Source organism: Microcaecilia unicolor, chromosome 5 (assembly GCF_901765095.1).
Source record: "Microcaecilia unicolor chromosome 5, aMicUni1.1, whole genome shotgun sequence".
NCBI classification, from domain to species: Eukaryota; Metazoa; Chordata; class Amphibia; order Gymnophiona; family Siphonopidae; genus Microcaecilia; species Microcaecilia unicolor.
In genome coordinates, this window is record NC_044035.1 from 255,784,920 (window position 1) to 255,797,718 (window position 12,799).

At 44.8% G+C, this 12,799-nt stretch overlaps 1 protein-coding gene across 1 annotated transcript in view; it reads left to right on the forward strand.

Moving 5' to 3' along the window:
* Positions 1-12,799, forward strand: part of SPAG17 (sperm associated antigen 17) — a 994,731-nt gene that overhangs the window by 662,060 nt on the left and 319,872 nt on the right. Inside the window, exon 27 of the mRNA XM_030205033.1 lies at positions 10,022-10,169. Coding sequence (XP_030060893.1) covers positions 10,022-10,169 — 148 coding nt within the window. The remainder of the gene's footprint in view (positions 1-10,021; positions 10,170-12,799) is intronic.

Here is a 12,799-nt window from a genome sequence, read left to right on the forward strand (position 1 = left end):
TTGAGGAACTCCGCAATCAGGTGTCCATGGGGAAGATATGGTCGCATTAGCTGTTACTTGGTATGATCTTGTGGTCAGGAATCCTTTAAACCAGTTAAGAACATTACCTCCGACTCCAAAGTATTCTAGGATATGTAGTAATATTCTGTGGTTGACCATGTCGAAGGCACTGGACATGTCGAATTGTAAGAGAAGTATGTTGTTGCCAGTTGCAATTGTTTGTTTAAATTTATTCATTAAAGTCACTAGTACTGTTTCAGTGCTGTGGTTTGACCGAAAACCTGATTGAGATTCGTGAAGAATTGAGAATTTATTTAAGTAGTTAGTGAGCTGTGTTGTTACCAAGCCCTCCATAAGTTTGATTATCAGCGGGATAGATGCTACTGGATGATAATTGGTTAAGTCATTTGTATTTTTCTTTGCGTCTTTAGGTATCGGAGTAAGCAAAATGTTTCCTTTATCCTTTGGGAAGAGACAATTTTGCAGCATGTAGTTCAGGTGACTCGTGAGGTCTGTTTTGAGTTGTTGAGGGGCAGATCTTATGAGGTTGTTAGGGCAGATGTCTAATTTGCATTGCGATTTGGCGTATCTTCCAAGCGATTGGGAGATGTTATTGATCGAGAGTGTGTCAAAGTTGGTCCATGATTGGTCTGCTGGACTTTCTCCAGGTATTGGATCTAGACATTCAAGGAGGTTTGCATAGTCAGTTGCGTTGGTGGGTATCATGAGTCGTAATTTTGTAATTTTCTCTTTGAAGTAATTTGCAAGATTGTTTGTGGATGGGGTGTCTATGTTGTTAGAGGTAACCGGTGTGGTATTTAGTAGTTTGTTTACGAGTTGGAAGAGTTTATGTGTATCCTTGTAGTCTGGTCTGATTTTAGTTTTATAATAAGATCTTTTAGTTTGTCTGATTGTGTATTTGTATTTTCTTTGTAGTTGTAGAAGCGTTTCTTTTCTTATTCCATGCTCGTTCTAATCTTCTAACTTGTGTTTTTAATTCTTTCAGTTCTTCATTAAACCATGGTATTGAGTTTTTTCTGTGTGATGTTCTGGTTTGAAGTGGTGCTATGTTGTCCAATATGATTCTGCATCTGCTGTCCCATTCATGAAGAAATTGGGGTGAGTCTGTTGGTGATGTCCACTCGGTATTATAGAATTGTTGCCAGAATGTTAGCAGGTCTATTTTGCCTCTCGTGGTGTAAGTTAGTTGTTCTTGTTTATGTTGTGAGTTTTTTGTTCACCAGTGGAGGGAAAGGTTTGCTTTATAGTGATCGGACCATGGTATGGCTGTCCATTTTGTATCTGTTAGTGCGAGATTTATTTCTGATGAGAATTTGTATGTAATATGTCTAATGTGTGTCCTTTTATATGGGTGGGTTCCATATTTGGCCAGTGAAGCTCCCATAGTTGAAGGAAGTCCTTGCATTCACCTACGTTTGTTAGGTTAGTATCCTTAAGGTAGAGGTTAATGTCTCGTACTATGAGAAGATTTTGGGTAGAAACACATGTGTTTGATATGAAATCCATGAAATGTGTTTGGCAGTCTTGCCAATTACCTGGTGGCCTATAGAACAGGATAATGTTTAGGTGGTCATGTAGGGTTGGGTGGTTGATTCTGAGTTAAGCCATTTCGAGTTGGGAAAGCATGGATTCGGCTGTTGTTGTGACGGTGAATTGGGATTTATAGATTATAGCTATGCCTCCTCCTCTTTTTCCATTCCTTGTCCAGTGGTTAATTTTGTACCCCAGAGGGCATAGTTCTAAAATTATGGGGTCTTTGAGGTCATGAATCCAGGTTTCGCTAATAAATAAGAAATCGAGATTGTCTGTTGTGATCCAATCGGTTATAGTCGTAGTTTTATTAACTACTGATCTGGCATTTATATAACCCATGTGTATTAGTTGGTGGGGTTCGGTTGGGTTCGAAGATGTGTTGATTTTTATTAGTTGTCTATCCTCCTGGTATTTGAGTTTGCTTTGTCCCTTTTTTCCTTTTTGTTGGTTGTGTCCGTAGGTGGTAGGTTTTCCATTCCATTTTTTAAATTTTTTGTGTGGGTGTATTGTTTTTGGGTTGTGTGCATGGTTTTTGTCCTGTGGGTAGATTATTGTCTGTGAGAGGAGTTGTCAATGCGTGGTGGATTAGGGAGAGACAATAGATGATTAGGAGTAATTTGTTAGTGTTCATGTTGGTGTTAGTTTGTATAGTGCAAATCAGTGGTGGTTGTTTAGAATTTACAATCAGTCGTGCAATTCAGTGTGCGTACTTACAGTCCATAGTACAATTCTGTTTTGCAGAATAGAGCAGAGGAGGTGGTTAAGGTCACCTTTGGCAGTTTACAGTCCTGCAATTCAGTGAAATGCATACAAAGCATTTAAAAAGCATTTAGAGGTTCGAGGACATCGAGCTATTCACCAATACAGTAGTAGTGCAGTAGTACAGTAATTCGGTAATATGCCATTAGGTGTATGAGAGCATTTAAAAAGTATTTAGAGGTCATCAAACAGTTCAATAGTACGGTTCTATAATATTATGGGGTTCAGAGTTGCAATTCAGTCTATAGCTGGGAGATAGGGTTCAATATGTGATAACAGGAGTATGCAGAATATACAGTATACAGTAAATGGGTGGCACACAAGTATGCAAAATATACAGTGTTTAGTAAATGGGTTCAGGTTGTACACTCTTATCAGCATATAATTCAAATATGTTAACAAGCTATAGTGCAGTATATGGCAGCTGCGATATACAAAGTATGCATTATATAATATCACAGTATTTGATACCCAGTCATTACTCACTTGCCCTGCGTTCTTTTTATTTATTACTTTCCAAGTTCCCTGCTTCACAGTTCATTTAAGACTGTGAGCTTCCCGAGAGGGATCATCCCCTCATGCATGCATTGTGCACTGCGCCGTGCAGGCCTTGCCGTGTTGCAGGTTGAAATGCAGCAGTAGATCTAGGTTGAGGTGAATTATAGTCATTTATCAATTTAAAATGGAGTAAGATGAAGAATGGGGTCAGCGAAAAACCACAGATCGAAGCAGGGATAGGATCAGGTCAAGGTTTGAGTCGTCAGTCTGAGTTAGGGAGACTAAGTCAGAGCCTGATACTTAAAGTGAGTATAAAGATATAGGTGGTTGAGGAGTTGATTCTAATGTTTTTTGCCTTGTTGGTCCGACGGCATCAGGTTGTTGGGTGCTCCATCAAGTATCCGGCTCGGACGTGTGGTGTTGGGTTGGTGGGGGGAGTGCTCGATTGGGTCAGAGGTGGATTTAAAGCCGGCGGTCTCTCATGGTCTTTTCTGATGGTTCTGCTGTGGTCCTGTACTTCGGCAGCTCGAGCTATGCCACGCGGGTTTGTTGCGTCCAAGTGGCTTCGCTTTGTTAGGCCTGGGGAGGCTTTGCTAGATCAGGCTTCTCGACCCTCCCGGCCAGATCAGGTTGTCAGTTCCGTAGTCACCGACCATCCGTTTCTTGTCCAACTGGGTCGGATGAGGGACAAGTGTATGCTGTGAACGGTCGGACGATCAGGTAGTCCAGCGTTCTTCCAGATGGAGTCGCTCCAGCGGTCTGCGTCCAGCGCCTTATGGATGGGGAACATCGTGTTGAGGGGCTGCGGGTGGGTTCTCCGCTTTCCCTTGTCCGCCCGGTGTTGGCGCAGCTGTCTCGTGAGTGACACAGGGGTTCCAACCTCTGTGGTCTCCGCTGGGATCCTTTCCACTTCACCCCGCCTCGTTCCCGGGCCGTTCCTGCCGGGGAGTGCGTTGTGGTGTGTGAGTCCCCGGGCTCGGCTGGTCGATGCCCGAGAGTGTGGTAGGGTTGGACTCCTTTTGTGAGGGGATCTCGTGTCTAGAGATCTCTTGAGATCTCTTGGGATGCTTAGGATCTCTTGGGATGCTTAGGCTATGGCGGTGAGGCGGTAGGAGCGTTGGGACAACCAATTTCGGTGGTTCCCAGTAGAGCTCCTCACCTTGCGTCCTCTTAGTCGGCCAGCTTGCTGCTTCATTCATCTATTTGTATATGAGTACTTTTATGATTTATACTAACACATTTTGAATGTATTCATTAACAGTTTTTAATAGCCCTTGATGCGACCCTTGAGAGGGCAAAACATGGCCCTGTCAGGTTTTTAAGTATTTAAGTGTTTTGTGCTACTATGTTGTGAATAAATTTGGACTTTTATCATTATCAATCTGCTGTGTCAATCTACTGTTTTGTTGCCTATCTTGGATCTTGCGGATTACCTACCTGTTTTTTCCCAGGAGGAGCTGAATCAGAGATCGCTGACTACAGACCTGCTTAAGGTACAGAACTGCTGTTGTGTATTGTTTTGTTTTAAGGAGTGGACCATTTCCTGAAGCGGGTGGATGTAACTAAAGGAAGAAGCTACAAAGATGGTGACAGGAGGCCAGGCTCTTAACCCAGCAATGTTTATTGGTTTGATTATTTCAGCCTTTTGTAGCACATGGATTAAAAGAAGAGTTTTTGGTGGTTATTTAAACAGATTTTGAAACTAGGGTTTTGGACTATGCTACCTTTTTGAGTTGAATAAAGCAGACTGGTAATCGTCAGGTCTTCTGGAAGGACCTGACCCATCCCTTGGGAGACCTTCCCTAAGGACTAAGAAAGGGGGTTAAGTGACGGTCACCAAATACAACGAAGGACATAAATGTTTTATTTGTGGGGCAGAGGTCTTCAAGGTCACTCAGCCCATGCCAATGGGTGGGCAGAGCTTTACAGGTGGTCACTTTGCAGAGTTAGAGAGCTCTGGGCTCCAATGACTGATTCACCTTACACAAAAGTTTACAGTAACAGAGTGATTCTGCATACTCATCCTAACTTCCTTCCAAAGGTAGTATTAGGGAGCTTCAAGCAGGACCAGGAGACCTACAGGTGAGTGAGGGGGGGTGATATTATGGGTAGGACCAGGTGAGGTCTGCTGTTAGGGAGAGGGAGATTTGGAGGAGGAATGCTGATAGGGGAGGGTATGTTGGGAGCAGATCTGTGCTCAGGCTGCTACCTGAAAGTTATCTGTGCACCAACCAATATTCAGTGCCAGTGCCTGGCTGGCTCACTAGACAAACATAAGACTGCTTTTTATATGGTCCTATCTGCCTTGTTAGCTATCTGAGCCCTAGCACTGAATATTGCTGGTTCCCAGATAAGTGCTGGCTCCATCCAGACTCTACCCCTGAACCACCCCTTCACTACCTGGATAGTGTGTGTGCATGGACGGGGAGGGTGGTCAGTGCTGATATTCTTCAGCACTATCCAGCAGTGGCATAGCCAGACAGAATTTTGGGTAGGCCTGAGCCCAAGGGCACAACATTTTCTCTGCTTCCGCCCTACCCCAGCATCACATAACTCAATATAAGTACTTCAGCTAATAGGATCCCCAAGCTCCGTCAGCTGAAGATTTCCTCTGAAGGTGGCCAAAACTCACTTTTACAAGTTTGGCAGGCAGCAGCAATGTCCCGGAGCTACTGAAGTCAGCACCCCTTACATTCTTAATTGTTGGTGACGCAAGGATTCTGCTACCAACTACAGAGATTGGTAGAAGGGAGTTCTGGCCATCTTTGAAGAAGGTCCTTGGCTGATGATACTTGGAGGTCCCCACCAGGTACAGCAAGGGTCAGGGCTGGTGTTAGACATGCTTAGGCCCCTTCTCATCCCTTAACCTTCCTGCCTGCCTTCCGATCTTCCCATCGGCCATTACTATCACACCAACAGATCCTCACCAAATACAGAACAAGGGATCACAAAAATTGGATTGGGCAACGTGTACAGCAACACTGGAAAAATAAAAATAGAAATGCATTTCCTTTTCTAATGAACACAGTACAAAGTCTTCTGCACTACACACTTCTCAAAACTAACATATTATTTGAAAAAGCCTACAACTTACAACTCTACGGGTCTATCCCTGCCTGGATTCACTGATCTTTGTGAGTCTCTCTGTCTAGTGTATTAGCTATCTGTTAACTGATATCATTGCTAATATCATATTATATGTTCTAATATCTATACTCTATTCGTATTTTTTTGTTATCAAAATAGCATTCCTTAGATATGATTTTACCTGTTTTGATTTTATATTGTGAACAGCTTTCTTATAGTTTAAGGAAGAGCGGTATATCAAGAATCATCATAAACCATATTCCATTTAATACATTCAAAATAAAATGCTTTTTTCTAACTTTGTTGTCTGGACATTTTAATTTTCTATCATGTTGGTTCCAGTTTCTCTTTTCTGCTTTCCTGTCTGTCTTCTGTTAATTCTTCAAGCGGCTGCTGTCCATTTGTCTTTTCTCCTGTCACTTGCGTGCATTACCTTCCTCTGACATATCATTCCTTCTTTTTTAGTTCTGTCTTCTCTTTTTTTCTATACTGCCTCTCTGTTCGCTTACGTTTCGCCCTCTTTCTTACCCTTCTCCTTCTTTTTACTTTTCAGCTACCTATCAAGTTCCATCTCTTTCTCTAAGCCACTAGCTCTCCCATTCTCCATCTCGTTCCTTCCCCAGCCTTTCATTCCCTTTCATCTTTAATCTACTCCCTGTTACCATATTTCTATCCTCTTCTCATTCAGAGGCAAAAGTCCGGCGCTGTTCTAAACAGTGCTGGAAAAATACTGCCACAACAGTGAAGGAACTCCCTAATGCTCAATGCTAGTGACATTCAAATTTAGGCACATTGTTAGCATTGAGCATTAGGGAGATCCGTGGGAGGACAGTGTGATGCATGTACTGAAGAGATGTGCGTTAAGCACAGCTCTTCATGCCCAGAACTCCAGCGGGGGGAGGAGGAAGGATGAGGAAGAGCTGCTAGCTGTCAGTAAGTACAGCTGAAGGGGTGCGTTTGTTTTTTCTCTTGCAGTGAGTCCCAGTAATCATTGCTACCACTGCCATTTCAGGGAACTGTTCTGGTCATTGGTGGCAAATTGGTCCTTCTTTAGTTAGTTGGTTAGATTTATTTATTTATTGCATTTGTACTCCACATTAGCCCATCTTTTTGCAGGCTCAATGTGGCTTACAATGTTGTTATGATTTAGTCATTACAGGATCTTAAGTACAATCGCTGATAGGCTGAAGGATCTTAAGTACAATCGATAATAGGCTGAAGGTAAATGGATCTTAAAATGGATCTTTTCTTTGGTCTGTTTCCAACTGGGCTGAGAACAAAAATCATTTCCAAGAATGCTATGTGAAAAGTTGTTTGGGTCAATCAACAGCACTGTCTTGCAGTTAAGTTTTGGTAACTGTTTTTGCAAGATAACAGTCATATGTTTTAGAATGCAGCAGAATATTTTAGCGCTTCTGTGAACTAGAGAAGTAATCTGTTGCATGTGCTCTTACCTTGCAAAAATATATACAAGATCATGGTAGGCTGCCGCTTCCATTCCTCTTGGCATGGCCACTAGCAGCACCAGTCTCCCTATTCCTCCCATGCTCGGCACAACCCTGACACCAGCTCCAAGCAGGCATAGGGTTTGCCGCAGGAGGAGCGCCTTCGTTTGGTTCACTGCCCACTGAGCATTGGGGAGGAACGTGAGAGGCCCTCTTTTGCATGCATTTGCATACTCGTTGAACCCAGAGCTGATGAGCTCATTGTTTAATGCACTTGTCAGCTCTGAGCATTAGGTGGGACTAAATGCAGGTGCTAGTCTAGCGCTAATCGACTCTAGTGCCTGCATTTGCTTCTGAGCATAGAGTCCTCATTTCCTTGCCACCTTCCCCCACCCCCTCCCAGTTCCACCATTTTCAGCATCTTTCTTCCTTCACCCTTCTAGCCCAGCACCTGCTCCCTTTCTCCCCACCCTCATTGCCTGACATTTCCCTGTCCTCTCCACTCCCCCATCCCTTCTCTCTTACCTCCTGCCCCCTCCCCCATGGTCCATCATTTCTCCCTCTCCCCTCCTTCCCATTGTCCAGCATCAGTCCCTTCTGCCCCTGGATCCAACATCTCCCTCTTTCTCCCTCCTATGCATCTCTCCTTCCCTCTCCTCCACCCCCTCTGTTGTCCACATCTCTCTCTCCCTCCCTTGCGTCCTGGGTCTAATGTCTCTCTTTCTTCCCCCCTCCCCATCAGCATCTCTTCTCCCTCCCCTCCACTAAACTCCACCCCACCCCATGTTCAATATTTCTCCCTCTCTTGCCACTCTTCCCCTATGCAGCATCTCTGCCTCCACCCCCATGTCCAACATTTCTTCCTCTCCCCCTCCTGCAGCATCTCTCCCTCTTGCCTCTTCACTCCCATGTCCAACATGTCTCCCTAATCCCCACCCCATGTAGCATTTCTTCCCTTCCCTTCCCCCATATCCAACATTTCTCCCTCCCCTCCTCCATGACCATCAATTCTCCCTTTATCTTTCCTCCCTCCCGTTGTCAGATTCTCAGTCTTTATCCTCACCCCCACCCCGTCTACCTTCACAAGCCTCAATTTCAAAGGGCTTCCAGCACCAGTGGCAGCAACTCACACGCTGACTCGGAAACCTCCCCTCTGCCGTGTTCCACCCAAGCAAAAACAGTTAGTTGCTTCACAGGGGGGTGGGCCGCAGCAGAGGGGAGGTTTCTGGCAGGGCCGGTCAAACGCAGTAAGCAGGCTATGCAGTGCAGGAGGGTGCTTGCCTTTCAGGGGCGTCACTTACTTTGCAAGCAGTCAAGCTCTGCTGAGGCTTTTGTTTTTCAATCTAATCTCTGCTGTTCATCTCAGTCTAGCTCCAAAGCTGTCAGCTCTCTGTCCGGTCCCCTCCCCCCTCCCAAGCAGAGAAATATCCTCCTTGTGTTTGTCAGAGGATGTCACTGCTCCAACTGAATCTGGCTCTGAAATAACTTGTGGGAGCTCAGCTAACCTCTGCCCAGAGAGGGCTCAGACAGAGACAGCACAGCAGAGCCTGGACCCTTGTTTTGTCAGAGACTGCTGTTTAGTGCTGCACCTGACCCACCCTTTTCCACCACCACCCCCAACACAGGGCAGGAGGGCTAGATGCCTGCTTTCAATTCCTAACCATCACCTATCTCTCATTCCCACTTCAGTAACTCCTGTTAGTCTGTCCAACTCAGATTGTAGAATATGTTAGTTTATGCTGATTAAGTCTGTCCTAGCTAGATCCTAAACTGTGCTTGATGGGAAGGCTATTGTGCTGCATGCAGAGTCTAACTTCTTAGGATTTCAGGTTAATTTTTGAAGAATTTGAAGAGGGGCTATCTCTGTTCTACATGTGTGACTGCAAGGCCAAGTGCCTGAATAAGGATCTGTTTGTTAGATTCTGAAATTTTGATAACACATTGTTTTTCAGAGTTGGCAAGACTGTCTGTTCTCCTAATTCCTGTTCTGTGTGCTAAGTTATTTTTCTTCTATACTGGTGTAATATTTTCAATGATGCCATGGCTGGTAAAAGGAGTGTGTCTACTGTGGGGGCGGAGCCATAGTGATCCCACCTCTGGAGGGTTGGGGCGCCAACTAATAGACTGCAGGAGGGCGCTAGAAACCCTAGGGCCGGCCCTGGTTTCTGGGTCAGCTGCAGGCAGCATATGAGAGTTGCTACTACCACTGCTTGGCAGCCCTTTGAGAGAGAGGCTTGTTAAGGGAAGAAGGAAAGGGAGATGCAGGATCACAGAGCCCAATTTGCTTCCCCATGCTGGCACTGTCAAGGGTGTACAGCTGCTGGGCAGGCCTGAGCCCAAAGTGGGTGGGCAAAGACCCACCCAGGCTACGCCCCTACTGGCCAGTTAAGTGCCGTTGAATATCAGTGGATAGCCAGCCCCAAGAAATTTAACTGGGCAGGAACCTCTCCTGCCCAGGTAAATCACTTTGAATATTGACTCATAATATTGAAACCCCAGATGAGCATCTTGAAACAAATTTCAAAGTGGAAAAGAAAAAAATCAGCCTATATTGAAAATTGTTTTTCTATGTTGCATCTCAATTATCTTTTAAATGTATCAGTTCTGTTTATTTCCTCTACAGATTTCTTTTTGTTTTTGAATAATTTAAAGACTAAGGATGCTTCTGATTCTTTCAGGTTCTCTTTGCTGATGGCACAGTGAGCAATAGTCCTGATTCTGGACCCGTTATTGTGCCCCAACCAGTCACTAGTGCTGCCACATCGTCAGTAATTGGTTCAGATGCATCCTTCCCTGAGCCCGTACCTGAGAGCCCCCCCAGGAAAGGTACAGCTATTCCAGGGCAGATGTTTAAAATATTCCATGGCTATGTAGACCCATCTTTATAACTGGATTCAGTTTATAAAACCAATCTAAAGGAATACAAGTATATAAGATTATCGCTTTAGTCACTTCTCTGGATATTTTATAGAATACCAACTCTGATGGGATGTGTTGCTTCCACTTCCAAATAGGCTATTCTTGTATGCTACCTTTCGCAGGCATCTGAATTGTTTTTATTTAATTCAGTCTATTGGATATGCACCAATTTTTAATGTACATAGTACCACGAGGGTAATTCTATAAATAAGGTATGCTTTCCTTCCGTTTTGTTCCTAATCCCCTATGATATAGTATATTTTACCTTTTTTTAATGGAGCATTTTCCCTCCATTTCCTCTTGCCTGTTCTTATTTTGTCTTGTTGTTTTATTAAACCTATTACCCAATTTTAACTGATGTGGAGGGGTATAATCGAATGGGGCCGGCCATCTATAAGGGCGGCCATCTCTAATGACGGCACCGTTAAGCAGCGTACCCAACCGTATTATCGAAACAAGATGGCCGGCCATCTTTCGTTTCGATAATACGGTTGGGGCTGGCCAAATCTCAACATTTAGGCCGCCCTTAGAGATTGCCTTCATTAGAGATGGCCACCATTGGGTTTCGCCAATAATGGAAACTAATGGCGGCCATCTCAAACCCGGCCAAATCCAAGCCATTTGGTCATGGGAGGAGCCAGCATTTGTAGTGCACTGGTCCCCCTCACATGCCAGGACACCAACCGGGCACCCTAGGGGGCACTGCAGTGGACTTCACAAAATGATCCCAGGTGCATAGCTCCCGTACCTTGGGTGGTGAGCCCCCCAAACCCACTCCCCCACAACTGTACACCACTACCATAGCCCTTAGGGATGAAGGGGGGCTCCCATTTACCACCACAAGTGTAAGAGGTAGGGGGGATGGGCCTGGGTCCGCCTGCCTGAAGTGCACTGCACCCACTAAAAACTGCTCCAGGGATCTGCATAGTGCTGTCATGGAGCTGGGTATGACATTTGAGGCTGGCATAGAGGCTGGCAAAAAAATGTTTTTTAATTTTTTTTGTGTGAGGGAGTTGGTGACCACTGGGAGAGTAAGGGGAGATGATCCCCGATTCCCTCTGGTGGTCATCTGGTCAGTTTGGGCACCTTTTTGAGGCTTGGTCATGAAGAAAAAGGGACCAAGTAAAGTTGTCTAAATGCTCGTCAGGGCCGGCCTTCTTTTTTCCATTATCGGCCGAGGCCGGCCATCTCTTAACCATGCCCCCGTCCCGCCATCGGTACACTGCTGACACTCCCCCGTGAACTTTGGTCGTCCCCGTGACGGAAAGCAGTTGAGGATGCAAAGAATCGGCTTTCGATTATACCGATTTGGGCGACCTTGGGAGAAGGACGCCCATCTCTCGATTTGTGTCAGAAGATGGGCGTTCTTCCCTTTCGAAAATAAGCTAGATAGCCAACACTCTACGCAAATTGTAAAGTTCTTTTGCCAAAAAGGAAGATCCTATCTCAATCTTAGACACTTCAAATTTCATAAAAAATGTTCTCCCAGGGGCCTATCTAGGAACTTCTCCTCCCATCAGAAACAAGCTCTCACCACAAGGGCTCCATAGATCACAACTTGCACATTCAACATGGACATATTGAAGCTCTGCTTCAGCAGAGCCTCCATCCTACAGTCTTGTGGGTCCTTCAGAGCTGTGCCTCCATCTGTTGGCACCGTAGTCTTCTTAGTAACCACAGATTATATAGCATCCACCATAGGGAGCCTCAAGGCTTCCCTGTCCTGGTCAGGAATAGAGTAAAGTCTCACCATAGACCAAGCCACTCTATAAGGTGTGTTCAGAGCGCCCCACTCATCCTGAATATCTTGATTCATGGGAAATGACTTAGAGGTCTTACATATTCCTTTCAACAGGGCATTCACCATAAAGGATAGGAGGTAGTGTTCTATTGTGGATTAAAAACTGGTTAAAAGATAGAAAACAGAGAGTAAGGTTAAATGGTCATTATTCTCAATGGAGAAGGGTAGTTAGTGCTGTGCTGGGACCGCTGCTTTTTCACATATTTATAAATGACCTAGAGATGGGAGTAACTAGTGAGGTAATTAAATTTGCTGATGACACAAAGTTATTCAAAGTCGTTAAATCGCGGGAGGATTGTGAAAAATTACATGAGGTCCTTACGAGACTGGGAGACTGGGCGTCTAAATGGCAGGTGACGTTTAATGTGAGCAAGTGCAAAGTGATGCATGTGGGAAAGAGGAACCCGAATTATAGCTACATCATGCAAGGTTCCACGTTAGGAGTCACGGACCAAGAAAGGGATCTAGGTGTCGTCGTCGATGATACGTTGAAACCTTCTGCTCAATGTGCTGCTGTGGCTAACAAAGCAAATAGAATGTTAGGTATTATTAGGAAAGGAATGGAAAACAAAAATGAGGGTGTTATAATGCCTTTGTATCGCTCCATGGTGCGACCGCACCTTGAATATTGTGTTCAATTCTGGTCGCCGTATCTCAAAAAAGATATAGTGGAATTAGAAAAGGTGCAGAAAAGGGCGACGAAAATGATAAAGGGGATGGGACGACTTCCCAATGA